At 66.2% G+C, this 24321-nt stretch overlaps 1 protein-coding gene across 1 annotated transcript in view; it reads left to right on the forward strand.

Annotated features, from left to right (window-relative positions):
* Positions 1–24321, forward strand: part of GSE1 (Gse1 coiled-coil protein) — a gene marked incomplete at its 5' end in the record, with an annotated part of 94456 nt that overhangs the window by 20125 nt on the left and 50010 nt on the right. Inside the window, 1 exon segment of the mRNA XM_084294786.1 lies at positions 10566–10731. Within this exon segment, the coding sequence (XP_084150912.1) occupies positions 10566–10731 (166 nt within the window).

A 24321-nucleotide genomic window follows, 5' to 3' on the forward strand; every position in this document is an offset into this window, starting at 1 on the left:
GGGGACCCCCCCCTCCAGGCTCTGCTCAGTGTCGGGGTGGGCTCTTTTTGGGGGATTTAGGGCTGGGACCCGGCGGTGGTTTTGGCGAGGAGCTGTGGGGCCATCCTGCACCCGGCAGGGCGCCTTTTTGGGGTGTTTTGGGGAGCGGGGGGGGGGAAAAAAAGCAGGAAAATCCTCGCAGAGGGTTGTGGGGTCGGACACCGTGCCCTCATACATCTCCATACAGTATCGGCACGGGGGCCACCTCCTGCCTGCCTCAGTTTCCCCTCCTGCCACATCAGCTCCAATTTTTTGGGGAGGGGGCACAGGCTGAGCCCCCCGTCTGCCGGCTCCATGCGTGGCCACGTGCCCCCACCCCGATTCAGGAGGATGCTCCTTGAGCCCCCCCGGGTCCGGGCAGCACCCCAGAGCCGCGGCACGGAGCTGGGACGTGGGGGGGGGGGGGGCTCTGTTGGGACGCCCCCAGCCCCATCCCACCAGGTTCGGGTCTGGCAGCCCCCGCTAATCCTCTTAGGCTGCACCCGGAGCAGCTGGCGAGGCTGCAGCCAGGACCCAGCCTCCCCTCCCAACAGGTGCCCCCCGGGACCCCCCCCCCTCTTGGCCAGGGCTCGGGGTTCTCCCCCCCCCCCTCCCTCCCCATGCCGCAGGCAGCCCCCTCCCCGCGCGGCCGGCCCGGGAGCGCTCATTAATTATCTAATCTTCCCTTTATGTTTAATTTACAGCCCCGCGCGGCTCTGGCCATATGCTGCTTTTGTTGTGTCTGGCTCTTTGTTGTGGCAGGCAGCGTTTGCTGCCCAGACCCCCCCCCCGCCAGCCTTTGATCCCCCCCCCCCCTTTTATTTCTCCCCCCCCCCCTCGTCCTCCCCAGCGCCACCCCGCAGCCACCCCAGAGGCACCTTGGCGAGCCCCCCGGGGCGGGGGGGGGGGAGGCGATGCGGGGAGGGGGGGGTAAGTGCCTTTTTGTTGCTTATTAATTTTCCCTGCCCCCCCCCTCGCCCCCTTTCCCCCCCCACACCTCCCTCCCAAGCCCGGCTCTCGCCGGCAGCTCCAGATTTGCCGTGCGCCCGTGCCGCCGCCGCGCCTCCTCCCCGCTCCGCTGCCTCCAGCGGGGCTGCCCGGGGGTCACCGCTCGTCCCCGCGCCCCGCCGGGCTCTGCCACACAGGTAGGTGCCGGGCAGGCACCCCCCAACCCTCCCCAGGGGTTTTGGGGGGGCTCCGTGCCCCCCCCTCGCTGAGCATCCGTGCTGGGGATGGAGGGACGCAGCCCCTCCAGGACTTGTTGCGCGCCCACTGATGCACCGGGGGGGCCCCGAGCTCCAGGGGGGGAGTAGGGACGTGGGTTCCCGTGCCCACCCCCCTGCTGGGTGCGAGCCCACGGGGGGGGCACGGTGATGGAGCCCCCACGTGTCCCCGCCCCGCTGCGGGCACCCCGCTTGGCAGGGCCCCGCGCAACTCGCTGCGAAGTTTGCAAAGTGCTGCCGGCGCGTCGGGCGATTTTTTTAATTATTTATCCAAAAAAAAAAAAAAAAGGAGCAGCAAAATGGTGCTGGGGCACGCGGGCAGGCCCGGCTGCTGCCTCCCAGGGTGCGCCCGTGGTGCTGGGCAGGGCAGGGTGGGTTTGGCAGGGCAAGGGGTGGGAGGGTTTGGGTCTGGCTTTTTGGGGGAAATTGCGCTCGGGAGGCAGGCGCAGGGGCTGGGTGTGTTTGGCCGGCTCGCTGGGCAGCGCAAAACCCTTTTTATTTTTATTTTTTGAGGGTGTTTGGTGGGAAAAAACTTCCCTCCTGTCCCCTCCGGGCGCTCGGCCAGGCGCGCTCAGCACCGAGGTGGGAGCAGCCGGGTCCCCAGGGGATGCTCGAGGCTGGGTGGCCCCGGCAGTGCCAGAGGAAGGATCCTTGGCAGCCCGGGCTGTGCGGGCGGCCCCGCGGCCCCTCGGTGCTGCTTGTGGGTGCCGGCGTGGCCGGGGGGGTGCTGAGCTTGCCAAACCACGGGCTGGCCTCAGCCGCCGGGAGCCAAGCTCCGGGCGCACGCAGGCGGCGCTACGTGAGGTCACCGCGACCGCCGGGGAGGTGGCCCTGCCAGGGGGAGGTGGCCCTGCCAGGGCGAGCTGGCTCCACGCCGGCTCCTCCGTGCTGGGAGCCACGAGGAGGTGGCGGGGGCCAGCTCTGGGGGGTGGTGGAGGAGCGTGGTGGGAACAAACCCCCCCTTTCACGGCCGGGGCGCAGCGCCACGGCACGGCACGGCATGGCCTGGGCGCATCCCCAGGGGGTGTGGTGGTGGGAAGGGGTCTGGGAGCGGGGTGGGGGCACCCCTGCTGGCTCCCCGTGTCCTGCCCGATCCCGAGCAGCCCCCGTGTCCCTGCTCGCTGTCTCTGCACGCCTGCAGGAGCTTGTTTGCCTCCAGCTGGGCGGCTGGAGCAGAGGAGGGGCTGTGCAGCCGCTCGCGGCAGGTGGCCGCTGGCTCGCGGGGGTCCGTCCTCATCCAAAGCCCCCCCCCGTTTCCCTCAGTCCCTCCCCACTTGCCAAGCAGGACTCCAGGGCTCCCAGGAAATGGTTTTGCAACGCGTGTTGCAAGCAGCAGCCCAGCTCCGAGGCCACCCTCCCACAGGGGGGTCCTTCCAGCACCCCCTCTGCACACCCCTGGGTGCTGAGGGCGCAGAGGGGGAAACTGAGGCAGCGGGGCAGGAGGCAGCCGGTGCCCAAAACGGGGGGAAAACAGGATTCTTGGCGCTGCCGCTCGCTCTGCCCGCAGGCGAGGGTTGCTCTTTGCCTCTCCGTGCCGGCACCGCCCCAACCCGAGCCCCGCTCTTCCCCCTTGGGTTCTCGGCGATCCCTCGCGGCGAGGACACCCCGGGACCCGCTGCCACGTCCCCGCGGGGCTCTTTTCGGATCAGCCCCCCCCCCGGGTGCCGGCTGCTTGGTGAAAGGGGCGATTGTTCGCCCCCAGGGGGTGCGGCAGGCTCCGGCGCTGTGTGTGGCCGGGCTGCGGGGCTGGCTTTGGCCCCCTGCCCGTCCCCGTGCCCTTTGCCAGAGGCAGCTGCTTGCGGGCACCGCTTGGCTGCCGGCCCCCCGCCAGCCCTGCAGCCTCGGCCGGATGGCAGGATGCGTGCGGCAGCACCCGGGGCCGCTGCCACAGCTGTCACGAGTTCGCAGCGCCCCGACCCTAAAAGCGGAGAGCCTTGGGGGGAGCTCGGGGGGGCTGCGGCGCGGCCAAAAGTCCCCCTGGGGAGGCACCCGGTGGCTTCATCCCTGCGCGAGCGACGCGTCAGCGCTGAAAGCCCCTGGTTTCCCACCCTGCTTCCCCCTCCCCATGAATTTCGGAGGTTTTGGAGGCGTGGGCATCACCCCCGGGGGGCTCACCGTGCGCCCCGCAGCGTGTAGGGCGGCGAGGTGCCCTGTTCCCTGGCTGCCCACGTGTCCTTCCCCTCCCGGCTCGCTTGCCAGCTAATGGCTCGGCTCCTTCCTACGGCTTTTTAAGCGCCTAATGGTGCACGGGGCTAATGGGGCGGCTCCCTCTGCTCGCCCGTGTCCCCCGGGAGATGGATGGGGCCGGGGCCCTGGCGCTGCCCGAAAGGATGGGGACGAGGACGGGGCCGCGCGGGGCCGGGAGCGGGTGCCCGGCCGCCCGCCTCTCCTGCCGCCTGGGCTGCTATTTATCACGGGGTGATCAAAATCTATTTCCAGCGACCTCTTGGAAATGGCCCTCGTAAAAGCAGGCGGCAGCAGGCGCAGGCAGACGGCGGGGAGGGGAAAATCGGCGCTGCTGCTCCTGCTCCCGACCCCGGCGCAGCCCCAGCAGCCGCCCCCATCCCGCAGCTGCCCCTGGGAGCCTCGAGCATCCCTCCTGGGGCTGCAGCATCCCTCTGCGGGCATCCCTCCAGCCAGTCCTGGAGGATCATAGGATCATGACCCAAGCTCTGCCGGGTCACCCAGAGCCCCCCGTGCGCCCCTGACCCCTCTGCACCTCCGTGGAGCTGCTGGCAGCCCCGTGCCCCCTCCCCAGCTTGGGACCACGCTGTCCCTCCTCCTCCAGCCCCATCCCCTCGGTGCTGATAGCCGGGTGCTGATTCAGCCGTTTCCCTCCCACCGCTAATTACTCAGCCCCTCGCAGAGCCCCGGCCATAAATTCTGGGGTGGGAGGGGGCTGGGAGGCAGGGAGCCTCCTTGGCTCGCTTCCCCGCTGCCCCGAGCAGGGACCTGTAACCCGGTGCCATTCATGGGCACGCTGCGCTGGCCCCCATGCACCCCGGCAGGACCAAACCCCTGAGTTTCCTCCATCCTCCCCACCTGGTTTTTGGGGTGTAACCCCCCCCCAGCATCCCTCCTCCCTGCTCTGTGACCCTCCTGTCCCCGTGTGTCGCTCAGCCCAGCTCTCCCCAAACATTGGGGCACCCTTGGTGACCCTACAAACCCCCTGCGCCCCGGGCACTGCCTGCCTCCAGCATCCTGGGGGGGTGCTGGGGGGTGCTGGGGGCACCCTGGCGGGGCTGGGGGGGGTTGGATTTGCTCTCGGGGCTGGATTTGCTCTCAGGGCTGCATTTAATTGCACCCTGAGCTAAGGGCATCCTGCCCTGCCCATGTGTCCCCCCCAGGACTTGGTGGCATAGAGAGGGCCCCCGCTGTCCCCACTGGTGTCCCAATTTGCGTCCCAAAACCCCAAAAGCTGTGACTCGTGAGCAGCCCCATTGGGTGGCAATGGCTTCGTGCTGGGCACCCTAATGATGTCCAGCTGGGTGTTTTTGGGGTGCTGGACCCGGTCACCCAGGGGTCCTCTTTCCCCCTGGGATGCCTGGGGTGGTTTCGCTGCTGCGCCCTGCCCAGGTGCTGTGGGATTTGGCCTTTTGGGAATGCCCCGAGAACCTGAGCCGCCGTGGGGCGGGTGGGATTTTCCAGGCTGAAAAGCCCCTTTTTGGGCAGCCCGGGCAGGTATTTAGTGGGGTGGGGAGCCCCACAGGGACAGGACGGTGGCCGCAGCCTGCCCGTGGCTCCTGGGCTGGAGGTGGGTGAGCTCGGTGCCGCCGCGTCCCCGCGAGGAGGATGGGGAGCACGGGGACACGGCAGGTCCCAAGGTGGGATTTCTGGGGACAGCTGAGGCTGGGAGGGTCCCTGATCCATCCAGGGCGGGTGGATCTTTCTCACCTGTTTACTCTGGAGCCTAATGATGGCTGGGAGAGCACCCTCGTGGATTTAATAGGGCCGGTGGTGCGCGCGGCCAGCTCAGCGTCACATCTCCGTGCGGGGCTGGGGTGCCCACGTCTTCCCCTGCCTCAGTTTCCCTGTGAGCAGGGTGATGGGGACATTTCCCAGCCTGGCAGACATCGGAGCTGTGTCCCCATCCTGGGACGGGGATTGGGGATCTGCCCCTGCCTTGGGGTCCCATCCTGCCCGGCCACCCTGGGGTGCGGGGAGCGGGCTCTGTGCACCGGGGGGGCCGGCACCCCTCGTGCCCTGCCACCAAACGGGAGCAGGGGCTTGAGGAAACCCGGGAGCGAGCGGCTGCGCCCTCCCCTTACCTCCCCCTCTCCATCACCTCCCCACTCGCTCGCTCACCAACGTCTGCTCTCGCCAAAAAAAAAAAAAAAAAGGGAGAAAAAAAAAAAAAAAAAGAAGTGACAGGGGTCGTCTCAGTGCTTTCCACATGACCTGCCCGGGAACAGAGGACGTCTTTGTTAATCCGCCGAGCTGTCAGTTCAGCCTCTTCACAAAAGGCATAAACCACTTATTGCCGGGCTCACCCCTGACCCCGGATCCGCCTGCGCGGCCTCCATTGTGCCGCCTCGAGGAAGCTGGCAAACAATTTGGGCCGCCGCTCCCCTCCCTCCCCTCCCCTCCCCTCCTCTCCCCGCCGGCGGCTGCCTCCCGCCCCGCCGGCCGCATCTGCGCGCCCGCCACCCCGCCTGGCAGCTGCTGCGAGGGGACGGGGGCTGCCACAAAGGGGACCCCCCCCCAAACGCACACACGCGCGCACACCGGGCTCTCCATCGCGCTTTTAGGGGCTGCCGGAGCAGCTGGCTGCAGCCCCGGGGTGCTGAGCGGGGCTGGGCGCTGCGCCCCTCGCTTCCAACCCCGTAAGGAGGGGGATCAAAGCTCCTTAGGGCCCCCGGTTGGGACAGGTTGGGACGGCAGATTTAGGGAAAGCCGCTTAGGGCCGGGCACAAATAGCTCTGCCTCCCGTGCCGCTCGGGGTTGGAGAGGGTTGGGGTGATGCCGGCACCCCCCCGACCTCGGGGTGCTCAGCTCTTGGTGCTGAGCCCTTTTTGGGGGCGATATGGGGGTGCTGAGCACGTGCTGGTGCCGCGTCCTTCTTCCCGGTACCCAGAGCCCGCTGCGGGGCCGGTGCGCGCGGGAGCAATTAGCCGCAGTCACTCGGGGGCTATATATAACCCAAATTGCTGCCTGCAGCTCGTTAGCGAGCTGTCACGGGCGCTGTGGCTACGGCGGGTGACATCATGTCACCGGGGGGGGGGACACACGGGAGGGGGACAGCAAAGGGATGGGGGTCCTTGGGATGGGGGCACGGCCGTGCCGGGGTTCGGGATGGGGTCAGGGCGGGTTCCTTGGGTGCCACCAGTATGGCACCGGTGTCCCTCTGTCCCCTGTCCCTTCCTGTGCAGGTGGGGATGAGCGTGGCCCCCCCGGGGCATGAATATATTGTGTGGGATCACGCCCCGGCGTCCCGCTGGCGCTGCTGGAGGGCTCGGTGCTAACCACAGCCCCCCCCCGTGACAAATGGGCCCCGGCCGTGCCCACGCGGGCACCGTGCCGTGCCGCAGGCTGCCCGCTGGCACCGCCGTGCCATAAAACGGAGGGGGGGGATCGGGGGGGTGCTGGTGATGCTCAGCATCACCCCCTGCATCCCATCGCTGCCGGGGACCACCTGGGTTGGGCACGTCCCCACCTGGGGAAGGGTTAACGTCGCCGGCGTCTCCTTCTGGCGCCTTTTGTTTCTTTTTTTTTTTTTTTCATTTTCTTTTTTTTTTTTTTTTTTTTTTTTTTTATTCCCTTCCCCTTTTTTTAATTACGGGTTAGCGCGGCGGTAATTGCAGGTTCCAACTTTCGGCGAGCAAACACGGCTGGGAAACTTTAAACACGGTGCTGGGCGCTCAGCACCGGGCTCCGGTCCCCCCGCGGGGGTCCCCGGAGAGCGCAGCGGGGCCGTGCCGGCGCTGAGCCGCAGCGGGAGGGGGGCATCTTGAGGCTCAGCCCGCTTTTTGGGGAAAATCCTCGGCTTTTCAGGCCTCAGGAGGAGGAGGGAGGCGGCGACTTCCTGGAGGGAAGAGCAGCTGAAACCGTCTGGCCTAACAAGTGGCTGGGGCTGCGCTGAGGGCGGCGGTAATTGCGCTGGGAGGCTGCCGGCTTGCGGCGATAAAGCCCCAGCGTGAGCTGGAGGGCTCGGCGGCTCCGCCGACAAAGGGAGCCGGGGGGGAGCCTGCTCACTTCAGCCGTAAACACTCCAAATGCCTTTTTATTTTTAGTGCAGCCTCCTCGCACGGCGGCGGCGGCGGTGGCGGCGGGGGGAGGATGGCTGCGGGGATGCGGGGGGCTCGGGGGCGGTTTGCGCCCTGCAAGCCTGGCGCTGCGGCTTAGAGCTGCCTGCGGCACCGCTCCCTCTCCATGCCGAGCCTCCTCCTCCTGCACCCAGCCCTCAGCATCCCCTGCAGGCTCAGGATGAGGCCCCCTCCACGCCCATGCAGTGCTCGGGCGTCCTTGCTTGCAGGGCTTTGGGTGCAAGGTTCGGTGCCCGGTGCCAAAAGGCACCGCGGGTGCTGCTGCGCCCATGCCGGGGCTCGCCGAGCTCCGGGGTGGTTGGTGCCAGCCAGATTTTGGGTGCCTGGGGGGGACCTGGCGGTGCCGGGGAGCCCCGTGGGAGGCGTCACGGCTGCGCCCAGCCACCCGCCCCAGCAGCAGGTGAAGCGCAGGGGAAGTGGAACGGGGAAGCCGCGCTTTCTGGTGTCCCGAAGGCACAGGAAGCGCGCGGCTGCGTCACGGCACGCGGCAAATCGCTCGCCCCACAGCAGCCCTGCGGCGCCACGGCCCTCCTGGGGCTGGGAAGCAGCACGGCTCCGGCATCCCCACGGCACAGCGGCGCGGGCTGCGTGCTGCCCCTGCGCTCACCCCCTTTGCAGTGCTGTTTTTGCAGCGCTGGCACCCCCGAGCTGTGGTGCGAGCCCTTTGCTTCCCCTCTCCGTCACCACCGTCCCCAGAGCTGTGCGGTGTCGCAGGTATTTGGGCCGGTGATGGGCGCAGGAGGAATGCGCCCTCGGCCAGGGCACGGGGAAGGACGGATGCAGGGATTGCTGCTCCCTGCCTTTGCCTCTCCTTATCCCCTCCCCGAGGCTGTGTTGTGACCCGGCTCCAGGTCTCCCTGTTGTTTGCGGAGAGGCTCTGCGGGCGGAGATCTGGTGGCAGAAGTGGCGTGGCGGTGTCGGGGGGAGCTCCCCGTGGGTGCCATCCTCGCCGGCTCCGCTCTGAGGCTTTTCTCCCCACCTTTTATCACCCACAGAATCACCACGACGCCTTCCTCCGTATCCCCTGGGCATGCCTGGCAGGGGCAGGGCTGCAATTGCTCGGTGTCACCTTGGTGTCACCTCTCCATGGACGTGAACCCTGCCTGGGGCCACGACCGGGTCCCCAGCGGGGCTGTCTCAGGCTCCCCTCCTGCCTCAAGGAGGTTTTGCTTCACCCCTCTGCCCACCCGGACCCCCTCACCTCTGCCCAAGCACCTCAGGGTGCTGCTGAGCGGCCGAGCCCCCAAATCAGCCCGCTGGCCTCTTAATTGGGAGCGAGACTTTGAGGACACGGCCAGGGAGGAGGCCCCCCTCCGAGAGGGGCTGCTGGGCGGCTTTATCTGGGCGGACAGATCCCTCCTAATTGAGCAGATATTCCATGTTCGCAAACAGATGGCTTCTTTGCATCAATTATTCCTTATCTGGGGAGCCGGGGATGATTTGCTGACAGATAGCGCGGGGTGAAGCCCAAGCGAGGAGGAGGCTCGTGCTCCGCGCCGCCTCTTGCCCGGGGCTCCGGCTGCTCCCTGGGGGGTCCCGGGGGGCGCAGACACCGATAGAGGGGGGGTCCCGGGTGCCTTTTGGGCAGGCAGCACCCGTCCCAAAAGGTGGGTTTGCATCTCGGCATGCCCTGGTAGGAAAGGAGAGGGGCTCGGGGCTCCCCGAGGAGCAGGATGCACCCGTGTCCCCCAAATCCCCCTCCCCACCTCGCCCCGGCTGCTGCTCCCCCGTTGCCCAACGCCGCTGTGACGCATGACCGGGGGTGATTAATGTTAATTAATGATTAGTTCCTCTAGGTATCAAAGAGTGCCTCAGCCCTTTCCCTTGCCCACAGGTAGGGGATTGCTGCGGCTGCACCCCCGGGGATCCGGGGCTTCGCCTGTTTTTTTTCCTCGGGCACATCTCCCTGGTGCAGGGCAGCACTCGGGGGGCTCCTGGCACCGCTCTCAGCTCTTTTGGGGTGGGGACTGCTCCCTGGGCTCATCCCCTGCCCGTTTCAAGAGCCTCTTTCTATTAATCCTCGGGAAAGGAAGGAGCATCCCGGGGCAGGCGGTGGCACGGCGCCAGTTGGAGCCAGCGCACGGTGCCACTCGAGGGCTCGCGGGAGGCGTCGGGCGCTGGCGGCTGCGCGGCGCTGCCATATGGATCCCATAAATTAAACCTTTCCAGGAAGCGAGCGGTAAATTTATACGTCTGCTCACATGTGTGGCTCGTTGAGGCTAAGGGCTTCCCAGCAAAATTCATGTGCCATCCATCTCACTTAGGCTCTCCGGGTTTATAGGACTAATCCTGAGAAAAAAAAAAAAAAAAAAAAAAAAAAGACAAAACCAACAACGGGATCGACGTAAAATCCCCTCCACCTGCACCTCTGGTCCCAAAACCGGGTGCTGTGGGGCAGGAGGGGATGTCACCCACCCTGGTGGAGCACCGTGCCCCGTGTCCTGCCGTGCCAGGAGCTGTAGGATTGCTGCCCAGTGTGGATGCAGCACCTCGGGGATGTTTTGCCGGGAGCCGCGGGGGTCGCCGGGCGCGAGCAGCAAACCCCGCTCACGGCCCCGGAGCGAGCAAAAAGCAACAGATCTCCTTTTATTTTTTTTTTTGAATGTTTATTTTCAGGGCTGCGAAAGCCGCTTTGGCAGGGAGCGAGGGCGCTGGGGGTGTGAAAACCCCGTCCCCACCGTTGGCGGCGCGGTGGCCTCCCCGCAGCCCGCTGCCGCCTCTCCCAGCAGGAAAGGCGAGGGGGAGTTGTTGATCCCGGGTAAACACCGGCCGCTTGAGTAATCGGTAGCAGCCTTCCCGGCCAGCTGCCGCTCGCCGGCAGAGGGGACGCCGGCTTTGATTCATGGCCCCCCCCGTGGCCCTCCCTCTGCCCTCCCCCTCGAAGCCTTTTCCTTGTCTCCAGCTGTAGCCCCGCGGCGCGCGGCTCCCCGCGCCGGCCACGTGCATCTGCCGCCAGGAAAACAAAAGCATCCCCTGGCCCCCTGGCCCCCGTGGCCCTCTGCGTCCCCGTGGCCCCGTGGCCGTGCCCCCAGCGCTGAGCCGTGTCCTGCTTTTCTTCCAGGCGGCCCCCCCTTCCCTCGAGACGCCCGTCGCCAAGCCTGCCACCGCCGAGCCCCGGCACCGGCCGCTGGGCACCAAGGAGAGCCCAGGCGCAGCCCCGGATCCCGGCCCCGAGCGCAGCCAGAGGACGGCTTTGGATGCAGAAGGTGCGGACGCCGGAGCTACAAGTAGGTGCTGCGGGGCACGAGGGGGTCCCCGAGCCCCCTCGCCACGAGGAGGTTTTGGGGATGGGGCGCCGAAAGGCACTGAAATTTTGGGGAGGTGACCCCGGTGCCCTGCCCGCCGTCCCCAGGGCCGTGAGTCAGGCCACGGGCGCCGCGGGGAGCCGCAGCGTTGGGCAGGCCCCGTTGGGGGCCGAGCTGGGGGGAAGAGGGAGAAGCCCAGGGGCTGGGCCGGGCCGCAGCTCCCAGGACTCGGCCGCCTCGTCCGTCAGGAGCGGCAGCATTTTTGGGAGAGGCATCACAGCACGCCTGCTTCCCGCCTGCCGCCTCCCAGGACCGGCTGGTTTGCCAGCCCTTCCCGGCAGGCACGCCGTGCCGTGCCGTGCCGTGCCGTGCCGTGCCACACAGTGCCGTGCCACGCCGTGCCGTGCCGTGCCACGCTGTGCCGTGCCACGCTGTGCCGTGCCAGGCTGCTTTGATCCAGCAGCAGCTGCCAATGCCAGCTCCTGGCGCTGCGCTGGGGACAGCCGGGCACCGCAAGGTGCAGCGGGCAGGGAGCCAAGGCAGGCAGTGCCACCCCCCCGGGGCGCACGGGGGGGTTTTGTGCCCCCCTCCGGCCCCCAAGAAGGGCAGGGCTGGGCGCTGGGGCGCCGTGGGCAGACTCAGCCGTGCGGCAGCCCGTGCGCTGCGTCCCCGAGGGAGGGGGGGGACCGAGGGGAGAGGGGGGGGGGCAGGCTGCATTTGCAAGCTGCTCACAGCCCGGTGCGCAGGCAGGCTGGGAGCTGTGGCCTGGAACGGGCCTGCCGGAGTCAGCGCTGGATTTATTACCCTGCCAGTGGCTGCCGGGCAAAGGTGACAGTGACTAATGGCTTGTTACACGCCTGCCACATCTCATCTGCGCGCCGCGGCCGGGTGCTGGCGTTCCCAGCCCCGGGCTCGGCGTGTGGGCAGCCTGCGCCCGCCCTGCCTGCCCCTCGGGGACGGGGGCAAGCCGCCCCCCTCGTGTCCCCCAGGCAGCTCGGAGCGGGTGCCGGTGACATCTGGGCACGGGAATCCTCAGGCAGCCGTGGCTGAGCCGCCGGCACCGCGTCCCCTGAGGCTGGCAGAGCTTTGGGGACCCCGGGGTGTCCCCAAGGTGCCACCGCCGTGTCCCCAGGCGGCCCAGCCGGCCAGATGCTGGCACAACCCGGAGCTTGCCGGGGAGGGGCTGGCTGGCCTCGTGTGACACCCGGGGCTTTCCAGCACCGATGAAACTCCTTTGTGGTTGCAAAAGCAGAGCCACACTTGTCACCTCTGTCAGCGCCGCCGTCCCCTCCCGCTGCCACCGGCAAAGAGCGCAGAGCCCAAGCCTTCAGCCCCATGCGGGGGGCAGGTGACAGCCCCCTGGGGACGTGGGACCTGCTCTGCCACGGCCACCCACTCCTCTGTTTGTGTCCCCTTTGCCCCCTTCCCCTTCCAGCTCTTCCCTGCGTGGTTTTGGGGTGGAAAGCTGCTTTTTGCCCAGTCATGGAGGCGGCTAGAGGGGGCTCGGTCGGGTGCTGGGCCCAGGATGGGGCTTGCTCTGTGCCGGCTGAGGTTTGGGTGAATCGGGCTGCCAGACTTTAACGAGCCTGAAATCATTTTGTTATTGCTTTGGAACACGATTTCCAGCGGGCGCTCACTTGGCCAGGTACAGGCAGGGTTTTTGGGGAGCCAGCTCCTCCTGTCACCGGGATTTTTCAGCACTGTGATCCTGGAGGCTTCTCGGGGAGATGCTGGGGGGTTTCTTGCCTTTTTTATTATTATTATTATTATTATTTTGGAATATACACACCCCATATTTCATCGTTGGAACCGGCCAAAGCTCCAGCACTAGTTTTGGAAAGCCGGCTCGCGGAGGCACCCCCGCGTGGCACATTTCAGCCTGAGGAATTCGGGTTCGGGTCTGGCAGAGTCCTGAGCGCTGGGAAAGGGGGGGCTGACAACGGGAAATGCTGAGGGGGCTCGGGCATCGCCCCCGTCCAGGCCAGCTCCAGGTGCAGGCGTGCGGCACCGTGCGCGGGGACGTGTGTGTGCGTGAGCGTGGAGATGCTGACAAAGCCATAAACCCATTCACTAGGAAAATTAAAAAAAATTAACAGGCATTGGCTCGCTCTAGATTAGTAAAGGCAGCGAGATAAAAGTGGCTCTTTATACCTTGTGAGAATTGCTGATAAGGGCATTTGTTCCTCCGGATCCTGGAGAAAGAATGCCATGAAAATTTAAAATAGAATGGGGAAAAAAAGGAGGGGGGGGGGGGGAGGAATGGTGGGGCTGGGGGAGGTGGGGGCATCACGGGCAGGGTGGGCACCACGGGCAGGGGGGCACCATGGGCAGGGGGTGCTGTGGTTTTGGAGGGGTTGTGGCTGGATGCTGCCCTCCAGCCCCTCTTTTAGGGTTTGGGGGCACTCGGGCTGGGTGCACAGCAGCCCGGCTCAGCCCCCCCCAGTATTTCAGAGGTTGTTTTTCCCCGCTGTGAAGCCGCCCCTGCTGTGGTCTCCGCATCTCGTCCCGGAGAGCTGCAAGTTCATGGCCGGCAGCGCTGGGCCCAAATTCCTCTCCGGAGCCTCGCGGGCTGCCCCGCACGCCGGACAGGCTCGGCAGGACCTCGACCTTCCCCGAGGACTCGTGCTGCCTGTTAAGGACCGGCGGTTTCCCTCGCTGGCCACGCAGCTCATTTTTGGGGGCTCTCCAAGCCCCTCGGTCACCAGCGTGCGGGCAGAGCCCCGTGGAGTTGTGGTTGGGGTGGCACGGGGGTGGCCACCACCATCCCATCCCCAGGGAGGGTGCTGGCTGCTGGGTCCCCCTTCCTGTGGCCTGTGCAAGGGGTTTTTGGGGTGCACAGAGCGGGCTGGGTGCCAGCATCCTCACAAACAGCACCCCGAGGTGGTGCCAGCCCCGTGGCCCCGCTGTGGGGTCTGCGCTGGTGCCAGCCATGGGTGCGTGGGGTGGCACCTCCATGGGGTCCTCCCCGACCAGGAGGGGATCCCACCCGTGCCCTGGGCTTGGATGGAGGTCCCAGCATGTGGGGAGGGGGGGGGAGACCCCATTTGGGGTGGGGGTGGAGGTGGTGGCCCTGCTGCCCCTATCCTTTGCCCCCCCCTCCCCACTGATGCTGGGTATGGGGTCAGCACCCAGCTCCTCACCCCACGCAAACCAACGGCTGCCCCCCATTTCCCCCCAACTCCCCCATCCCCATTTCCCCGCTCTGCCATCATACAGCCCCCCCTTGGCACCCCAATCCCCTTGGGGAGGTGAGGGGGGGGTCCCTCAATCCCCTTGGAGAGGTCCCTCCCCATCCCCACCTCCCCCCCCAACCCCCCAGCTTTTCCAAGGGGGGCGCGGGGGGGGGTTGACCCCAGCTCCCCTCGGGTCCTCCCCCCTCGGGAAGGTGCCAGCCGGGGCCGCCCCCCCGCGGGGCGCTGCCCTGCCCGGCCCGGCCCCCGGTGAGTCACGCTCCAGCCGTGCGCTCCCGGGGCGGCGGGCGGGCGCCGAGGGAAGCAGGAAGCGGCGGGGGAAGGCACGGCACGGCTCGGCTCGGCACGGCTCGGCACGGCTCCTCTCCGCTCCCTTTCGCCCTGCCGGGCCCCGCTCCGGCGCCTCCCGGTCCCCCCCCGTCCCCTCCCCATCCCTCTGCGCGCAGCGCTCCGTGCCCATCCATGGACGAGCGCGGCCCCCGGTGGACGGCGCGGCCGCTGGGTGAGTGCTGCGCCCCCGTGCGCCCCCCCCCCCCGGGACCCCCCCGGGTGCCCCCGAGCTCTGTTGCCCCCTCCCCGCGGTCCGTTTTACGCCCCCCGGCCCCTTCACCCCATAACAGCACTGGGGTGGGGTGGGTGCCCCCGGCCTCTCCGAGCCCCCCCTCTCCAAGCAGGAGGGGTGCTGGGGGGGGGCAAGGTGTGGGGGTGACAATTGGGGGGTGCCCCCCCTCGGTGACCCGCCTGCTGTGCCCCAAGGGGGGCGCACAGGGTCGTGGCACCCGGTGGGTGCTGCCTGGCTCTTGGTGGGTCACCGGGTCCTTGTGGGGGGGGGACAAGGGGCTTTTTGTCCCCAAGGTGAGGACGCAAGAGGCCACCCCCGCTGCGCCGGTGTCAGGGTGCTGGGGTTACCCTGGGGGTGCCACCAGCCTCTGGCAGTGACCTTGGCACGGCTCCGTGCCCTGCTCTTGGCACTCTCCCCCCCTCGTTGTAGGGCTGGGCCTCGGTTTCCCCACGGGGCAGCGGGCAGCCCGTGCCTTACCGCCGTCCCCAAACGTCCCCGGCCACCTCCGGGAGCCTTTTTCTGCCCTCTCCGTGCTGGGGGGGGGGGAGCCCGGCTAACGTGCGCCGCGTCGCCCTTTCCGCGGGGTGAGGTCACGGCCTCCCAGTCTCGCCCATCTCCCGGGCTAATCGTCTCCCGGCGTGTTTATCTGCTCGGCTCCAGCCTCGCTCTTCCAGCCCTGCCTTGCCCTTCGCCCCGGGGCCCGACGGGTCGCCTCGCCGGCTCCCTAATAACCTGGGCGCTTCGGCACCTGGGTGCCCTGCCCCGTCCCCGCTCCTGCTTTGCATGGCGAGGCCGCGGTGGGTGCCAGCACCCGAGGTGGGTGCCAGCTCCCCGTCCTCTGGAGAGCACCCGCTGCACCTCCTGGGTGCAGCAGAGCGAGTGCCCGGCCTTCCTCTTCCTCCTCTCCTCCTCCTCCTCCTCCAGCCAAGCGCGGCGGAGGCTCCCCAGCGGTCGGAGGGTGCCGAGGGGGTGCTTGGAGGGGGGCGTCGGGGTAGCCGGGCGGGAGCTGCGGAGGAGTTAATGGAGGGAAAAGGCAGCGGGAAGGCAGCGGCGCCTCTTCCTGCGAGCGCCCGCGCGCCTGCGCGCCGGCCGAGCAGATGGGTGAGCCTGTGTGGTTTGTGGGTGTGCCCCCGCGGGGCCGGCTGCGTGCGAGGCAGGCGTGCGCGAGGCCGCGTGCGTGTGCGTGTGCATGGGGTGTGTGTGTGCGTGTGCGTGTGTGTGAGCCCGGCAGTGTTTGCCTAACCTTGCGGGGAGGTGCCGGGTTTGGGGAGGGGGGTTTGGCACGGCCACGCTGGGCCAGCTGGGGTGTGAGGCTCCCGTGCAGCGCAAGGGGGGTGTTTGGGGTGTGCGTGCACACGCGTGTGCGAGCATTTTGAGCCCTGAGGGCACGCTCGCAGCTCTGGGTGGCGTGTGCTGAGCGCTGCTGGGGGGGCGCGCACCCAGGGGGGGCGTGCACAAGCGTGTGCGCACCGGTGGGAGCGTGCACGAGCGTGCACACCCAGGCCTTTTGCAACGAGGGGAGCGTGTGTGCATGCGTGTGCGTGTGTGTGTGTGTGTGTGTGTGTGTGTGTGTGTGCTGGCTCCGGGGCAGGGAGAATTACAGTGGAGACAGTGGCTTTGGCGGGGGGCCAGGGCTCCCGCCGTCTCGGGGAGGGTTGAGGGGGGGGAGACGGGCAGGGTGCCGCGGGACGCGCAGCTCGGTGGCGGCAGCAGGACGTTTTTATGGCTTCCTGACACGCTCGCGGCCCTGCGTGGGGCTGCAGGTTTCGGGGGGGTAGCTCTGGAGCAAGGGGTGGGGGGGGGTGTTTTAAATCTCCCCTCTCCTTGCTCCTTCTCCGGGCCCCCAGGCCCTCTGTGGCACCAGAGTGGGGTCGGGCAAGGAAGTGGGTGCTGCAGCAGGAGGAGGGCTGGGGGCATTTGGGGGGGGTTTATTTTGGGGTGGGGGGGTCTCCACCCACGCTGGCTGTGTCTGGTTGGGGTGTGCTGGGCGCAACGGGGCGCTTCGGGGTGGGGAGCACCGTGCCGGGGGTCACACTCCCGTCCCCAACTCCTGTCCCCAAGCCCCAGCTGTGGGTGTCCCGGGGAGGAGGGGAGGGGAACCGCGTGCCCTGGGGGGGTCACGGGGCAGCTTTGGGGTTGGCCAGAGGTGCCGGAGGGGGGGGCGAAGGGCAGCGAGGCCAGGGGTCGGGGGGGGCCGCGGGGACAAAGCTTGGCAGGGCGCGAGCGCGCGTGGTTCGGTGTGACCGCTCCGGGAAGGCTGCCAAGGGGATTGCCCTTGAAATAGCACTTTCCGTGCCCTGGCTTCCCTCGCTGCTCAGCCCGGGGGGTGGGGGGGGGCCTGCGGTGACGGTGACGGGCGTGTGGGGGCCTCTCAGCTCCCTGCAGCCCCCCCCCCCCCCCCCCTTTGCCATCCCGGCACCCGAAACGCGGGCGGTTGCAGCGGGAGGAAGCGCCCCCGTTGCTCCCGCGCCGATAACGCGGGCGCCTTATCGCGGGGCCTCCTGCAACACGGCCCCCCCCCCCCCTTGCCACCAACCACCCCCCTCCCACCCCGCTCCCTTATCTGCCTCCCCTCATCTGCCTCGGCCGTTGTCCCCGGCTCTGCTCACGCCCCCCCCTCGGCCCCCACAACGCCCACGGGGTCGGCCCTTGGGCGGCCGCCGCGGCCCCGCTGCTTGGCAGCCTGCCCCCTGGCTCCTTTTTGAAGTTGGAAATCCATTTAAGTCAAGAGGAGGGAAAGTTATTGCCGCTAAAGCCCCTCGCCTTTAGCACTAAATCCTCTTTGCTGCTCCGCCACAGCCTCTTAGCACCGGCGGGGCCGTGCCGGTGTCTCCACGGGGGGGGGGGGAACCAGGCTGCCGTGCCCCCCCTCCCCGGCACCCCGCAGCCTTGCCGTGCTGGGAAGGGTTTTTGGGGCTGGCAGCGAGCTTTGGGAGCATCGCCACGGCCTGCTGCCACCTCCTTGCCCACGCTGACCCCGTCCAGAAAGGGGTTTCTCCTGGTGGCACCGCTGCTTTGCCCCCCCCCCGTGTCCCCATGTCCCCTGTGGGGTGGGTGGCACAGCGCGGCAGCTCGCCCCCCACCCCGATCCCATGCAGCGGGGGCAGGCTGAGACCATCGGGGTGAGCACCAGGAGCGCGCCCCCGGCCCTCTCCCCCCCATCCTTTTGCTCTCAGTGCCCCAAATCCCTCTCCACAACCCCAGGAGCCCCCCCCCCGTGCCCCCACACCCCCCCATCCTGCCACCCCCCGGGGGCTGCTCGTGTCCCCAGGTGCCCAGGCGAGGCGGGGGCCGCGCTCCCCCGGGCGCCTTCGTGTCTCCAGCACGGAGAGCTCGCTGGGGCGGCGCGGCAGCGATTTGATTTGATTATTTTCCCTTCTCCAGAGCTGGCGATATTTAAATATTAATGCCTGCCTCTAATTGCTGTGTCAGAGGAGCGGGTGCAGGGTGGGGGGGGGTGGGAGGCAGCGCCAGCTCGTTTTTTTGTTGTCTGGGGGAGTGTTTGCAGAGGGGGAGCTGTTTGGGTGTGTGTTTTTCCTCCGCGGGGATCCGCTCGGCCCTGGAGCAGCGCCGCGCCGCCGCCGCCTGGGTGGCACCTCGGTGTTGGGTGGCCTCGTGTGCTGGGGATGGGGACAGATGGGTGGCAAAGGGAGGGAGCAGCACGCCCGGAGCCGGCGTGCGGGTGACAGCCGGCAGCTTCCTGGGGCCGAGCTCCTCCTCGCCCTTGGACACGTCCCCGCTCCCCGGGAAGCCGCCGCCAGCAGGAGGAACGCAGGCGAGGTGCAGCAGGCGCCGTGGGCGGCGAGCTGGGGCCGTGCCCGGCGTGCTTCAGCCTGGCAGATGGAGGAGCCGAGGGGGATCCGTGCCCCAAAAACTGGAGGGAGGGGGGCGAGGAGCTTGGAGGAGAAGGAGGTGCCCCGTGAACCCCATCGGGGTGCGCGCCGGGGTGCCATCGGGGTGCCACCCCTCAGCAGCCACCCCGGAGGGCACCAAACCGTTCCGCCTGCCCGGCCCCCGATATTTACGGCATCACCAAATCGTGCCACCCCGTCAAAAAGGAGCTGCGGCGAGCCCGGGGAGCTCTGCACGTGGCGGGGCTGCGCGAAAACGGGGGCGCGCGCGCACCGCCGGGGCCGGGAGAGTTAACCACAGCCTGGGGGGGGGGGGGGGGAGAGAAAGAGAGAGAGGGAGGGAGGGAGAGCGCAGTCAGATGCTTGTGCGCTCGCTTCCTGTAATAAAGCGCACGCCGGCGTGCTTGTCACCTGCTCTCTGTTGTGCTGCCAAGCAGCAGACATGCCGCTTCTTGCTGCGGGCCCTGGCGCGCTCTCCTCGCCGCCTCTCCTCCCTCCCTCCTGCCCGCCCCGGGCGCGCGCCCCGTGCCAGCGCGGCCTTATAGCAGGTGTTTTTGGGGAGGGCGCGCCGTGCCTGTTGCCGCACGCCCCGTGGGGGTGGAGGCCGTTTAACTGTTCCTCGTCGTCCCCTTCCCCCCACCCCGCTCCTCTCCGCCTCCCCTGGGGCGTAGCGGCACCGCTGCGGGTCAGGCCGGTGGCGCCCAGCCCGAATTTAGGGTTTGGGGCGCGCGGCACGTGGGGCGCACCGGCAGCTCCTGGTTTGTGGGTCGTGGATCCTCCCGGGGGTTTTATGGGGTGTGGATTCTCTCTGCTCGCCCTGAAAGCTCTCCGGAGCCCCCAGCGGGTCTGATCGCCCCACAACCAGTGACCCCCCCGCTGGGGGAGCAGCCGAAGCGTCGCCGTCCCCATTAACCCGCCGGCGCTGCTGACCCCAATTGTGGGGAACTGGCGCCCTGCAGCCTGCTGGGTGGAAGGGCCAAGGCTCCTTTCGGCTCCCGGGGAGGGAATTTTGGTTCTTTTGGCCAGCGGGTGGCTGAGGCATCGCATCCAACCTCTGCCTGTCCCCCCAACGGGTGTCCCCCCCTTTGGGGACCGCAGCTTCGCGCCCCGGTGCAGCGCCGGCTCCCGGCCCCGGCTTTGTTTGGGCGGCGTTAGGAAGGCGCTGGGCTGGGGTCAAGCTGTGGATTCATCACTTGTTGGAAGACTTTGCGGAACAATAAAGGTGTCTGCCTTTATATCTGCTCGTATTTTATCCCCGCCGCGGCCTTTCCCCAGCGCCGGCCGGGATTTACGGCGGGGGATATTTTAACGTGTCGAGGCGAGATGGGAAAGCCGAGGCCGCCCGCGCCCCCCCAGCCCCCCTCGGCCGGCTCCCCCCTTCCCCACGCCTTTGCATTCAGTGCCTGTGCGCTGAAATATTTACCTTCCAGCTCCTCTGACAGTTCAAGCCGTCTCGTGAAGCAAAGGTTATTGAACTGCGAATGTTATGACATTACATTTTTGTGTCTGCACTTTCAAGATGCGTGATGCAGCCTGAATGATAAGTGATCTCGGGGTTAAGGGTGGGTTGGTTTTTCTTTTTTTTTTTTTCTTTTTTTTTTTTTTTTTCTCCTCCTCCTCCTTGCCCTCCCTTCTGCTCTCCTCCCCGGCTCGGCGCAGGCTTTTGGCTCTGCTGGGACTTGATAACGCTCCCTTTTATTGCCCTGCCCGTGCATTCCTGCAGGCGGGCTCCCTGCGCTCGGTGCTGGGGGTGTGGGGAGGGTTTGGGGCCGCAGATGGGACAGCGTGCCTCAGTTTCCCCATCCCTGGGGAATGCTCGAAGCACTCCGGCCCTGGTGCCTGCTTTCAGCCTCCAGAGGGTGTCCCTGGGCTTGGGGGTGTCACGGCGCCTGCCCCTTTTTTTAGCTCCGAGCCGTGCTGCGGGTGCAAGAGGCGATGCTCGGCGCTCACCGGCACCAACCTCGCGCCCCCACAGTTTTGGGGACCACCAGGTGACCCCAGGGGACATCAGGATGGGGACAAGTGCCAGCAGGGGCTGGCCCGTCCTGTACACACTAGAGGGCAGCAACCAACTGGAGCAGCAGGCATGGACTCAGTGGGTCCTGAGGATATTTGGGGGCAAAGCGTCCAGATTTGGCCCCGTGCGGCGGGGTTTGCAGCAGCCTTCAGCCACCCCGACCCGTGGTGTAACGCCGTGCCGGGAGCAAATTAACGAAGTTATCCCACAAACGAGGCCGCTCTCGCTGCCGCTGGATCGCATCTGCCCGTGCCCCCCGGGCTCCCCTCTCCTCGCCGCCCCGTCTGGGCTGGAGCCGCCAGCTCGCCCCCGAGCGCCCGGAGATTTATCTCGGCGTCTGCCCCCGCTCTCTCCGAGATGCCGGGGTCGGGGCCGGCCCGGCAGCGCTAACACAAACCAGCTGTGGCTGCGTGCACGGGGGGGGCCGCCGGCGGAGAAAAAGAGGTCAGGGCCCGGGAAATTAAATGTTCATAAATGTAGGCCCAAGCGCTTAAAAAGTAGGGCAGTGCCATTAAATCTCATTAAAGTTTAATACCTATCAGTGCCACTTCAGGCAGCCCTTGGACATTGCTTTAATTTGATGGGTGTTAAGGGAGAATTATCAAATAATTGTGCTGGCTGGGGACTTGCTTTTATCGTGTTACACGGAAAGCTCTCCCGGCTTTGTGCCGCACATCAAAACAGCGCGGGCAGGTATTGTTCTGGGGAGGGGGAGCTTTGTAAGGGGGGGTGCCGCCGCCGCCGCCCTCACCGCCAGGCGAGGAGGAGCGAGGGATGGGGGCTGTGAGGGACGATGGATGGGGTTGTCACGGGGCTTAGCAAAGCCCTAATGGCAGCACGGGGTGGCACCAGTGGCCCCAAGGGTGGTGAGGGGACAGCGAGCATCCTACCAGCCCCAAAGGTGGCGAGGGGATGGCGAGCATCCTGCCGGCCCCACGGGTGGCATGGGGACGGCGAGCATCCTGCTAGCTCCATGGGTCCTGCGTCCTCCTGGGTGGTGCTCAGAGCTGCCAAATTTTGGAGAGGCTGTGGCACAGCAGGAATTGCTGGTAGAAGGTGCACGAGGCTGGGGATGGGGCCGGGGATGAGACGCAGGCGCAGCTCCGGGGCCGAGCGGCGCCGTGCGGAGGCGAGCGCGCGGCCCCATGCATTTTTTATAGGGTGCGCCCAGGGTTATTTTTATTTCCTTCTATTTTTTCTCTCCCCCCCCCCCCCCCCCCTCCGCAGCCGTAAAAGTCCCAATTGATAAAGAATTAGTGCCAGGTCGTTAGTCCTGGTTTTTATGAGATAACCCGGGCGCAAGGTGCTGGCGTGTAAACGCCGGGGCCAGGGGAGCGCGGGGAAGGGGAGCGCGGAGCCGCGGCCATGAATTATTCAGCAGCGCCTGATTTCACATTATTCTCACTGATACTTTTACAACCTGTCAGTAAATAAAAAGATTCTACATTATTTATAGAAATGGACCCGAATTGGTTAGGAGAATTTACTGTTGCTATTATTAGGGGCTGCTCAGCACCGCGTTAATGAGAGCCAGGAAATGGCACGCGCTGCTTTCCGCCAGCTCCGTGGGTCCCCCCCAGGCTCTCCGGGATCTGGGGGTGCCCCTCGGAGCCGTGCCAGGAGATGGGACAGGAATGTCCCCTCTGCCTGGCTGGGGCTGGGGTCACCATCAGCCTTGGGGGGGCAAAGGTTGGGTGGGGACATCTCCTCCATGGGGACATCTCCTTGATGGGGACATCTGGCTGGGGATGTCTCCTTTTCTGGGGACATCTCCTCGCTGGGGACATCTCCTTCTTGGCTGGGGACACCTACTTGTTGGGGACATCTCCCTTATGGCCTGGGGCTGTCACCATGCTGGGTGCCAGCCCAGGGGCTTGCTGGAGAGGACGGCTGCCCCATGCACAGTGCGGTTGTCAGCCGGCAGCGGGACGGCTGGAGCTGGCACGGCGAGGTGCCCTGAGGGTTTGTCACCTCGAGGATTTGTCACCCCAAGCATTTGTCACCCCCAGACTTCACCGTGCCCAACTCTGGGCCCCTGGGTGGGTTTATTGGGAGTGGGATCACCAGCAGCCCTCCCCCAGGGCGGTGCAGGACGGTGCTGCACGGGTGCCGACCGTTGCGCATCCATCCTCGCATCCCCAAACAGCCCCCGTGGTGGAAGCAACCCCCAAAATCAGACAAGCTGGGGGGCCGGGGTGGAGCAGAGCGGAGATGTGGGACACGTGTGGCCCCCCTCACGGCCACGGCAGCCGGACAAACGGCCGGGCAGCCGAGCCGAAACCCAAGAAGTTAATGGTTTGTTTCCACTGTCCTAAGGTGCCTGCTACAAGCCCGCCGGTGACAGTTTTATTGGCAGGCAGGCCATGCTAGAAGGATTGGAGGCTATTTACAGTGTTGAGGCCGTGACTTTGTGAGCAGACAGTTAACATAAATTCACATGATGGATCAGTTATCACTTCATTGAACTTGTGGCGGATCCATTGAAGGCTGTGCAGTAACATACTGTTTCCTGGCTCTGCGCAGCGCTGGGATACATTAAATACACTTTATTTATAGCTTACCATTGCTGCACTGTGGGCAGGAGAATGCAGCTTTTGCAACTATCATCTAATTTTATGATGAGCATTAAAGCAAGGCCTATAATTTGCACCTTTTTATTCATTAGACACTGGTGCAGCCATAAGTCAAGAATGCCCAGGGATTTAGATGCAGATCCAGAAGATAAACTATTGACAAGCCAGATGTATTTTTACATTAGTGTGCCTTTACAATAGTTTATGTTGAGAGTGGAATATAAATTGCATTATTAAATACGAACCACTCTTGTAACCGCTGCTTTGCCTGCTTATTTGAAGGAAGGATGGGCTGCAGCAGAGCCGGGAGGCTTTGCCCAAAAGCCCTGGGTTTGGAGGGCTCGGTTGGATTCCCTCGCGTTTTTTTCGCCCTGGATGCGCTGGAGCAGAGCGAGCCGGGTGCCTGCCGGGGCGTCCGGGCGCTTTCTCCTCCCGCAGCAGGCGTTTAACCTCAATTTCCCCCTCCTCTTTTGCCCTTCTGTTTTTCGTGGCCACGTCCCCAGCGGGCGGCAGGGGCTGGGCCAGGCTTCGCCCCGGCACCCGTGGCCGTCCCCAGGGGCCGGCGGTGACCAAGGGACCCCGATGGCCCCGCGGGCACCGACCTCTCCCTCCCCGAGCACCCGGCCAGCAGCGAGTTAAATCCTTTTGTTTCCGAGGCAATACAGTTTATATTATGAGCATGAATAAAAGATGGTTGTGCTAGGGGTAGCTGTCAGTATCTTTGCTGTGTATAAAGGCTTCTACTGTAGCTTGACAGTAAAAGACTGTGTTTGGGGACTGATGTGGTTTCTCAAAGGAGCTAAATAAATAAGGGGCGCTTATTTTTACACCAGTAAAGGCTGCTGGAAATTTAAAGCCCTGTTTATCTCTCCGAAATCGTGCTGTTTATTGTTATCTCGTGGAGGGGGAATTTGCATGCTCGCTAATAATTAACCGAGCCCGGCGCTTCTCCCTCCCCTACGTGCTGCGGCTCCGCCGTTATCGGAGGGGAGGAAACGTTGGCAAACCCAAAGGCAAATATTGAAGGAGCCCGGGCCGGGTGCGGTGCCCCCGGGGTGCCACCGGCTGCTGGGTGCCACGGCGGTGGCGGGGCGCTCCCCGTCCCCCCCCCTGGCCATGCACACCAGCATTTGGGCAGCATTTTGGGGGCTTCCTCAGGAGGGTACGGGCAGGGCAGGAGGCTGCGAGGCCGCGGGGCAGAGCACCTGCCCCTTTGTGCCCGGCGCTAACAGGCGTCTCGGCGCGCTCCCCGCGCCACCAGATGCCGCGGCTCCGTGTGGCGGCACCGTCTCGCTAGCGGAGTGTAACGGGGGAGAGCAGTCGGTGCCTTTGTTTCTCGTGCTCCTCGCCCAGCTGTCACTTCCAGTGATCAGTAGAG

This window comes from Netta rufina (genome assembly GCF_964035555.1).
Source record: "Netta rufina genome assembly, chromosome: 13".
NCBI classification, from domain to species: domain Eukaryota; kingdom Metazoa; phylum Chordata; class Aves; order Anseriformes; family Anatidae; genus Netta; species Netta rufina.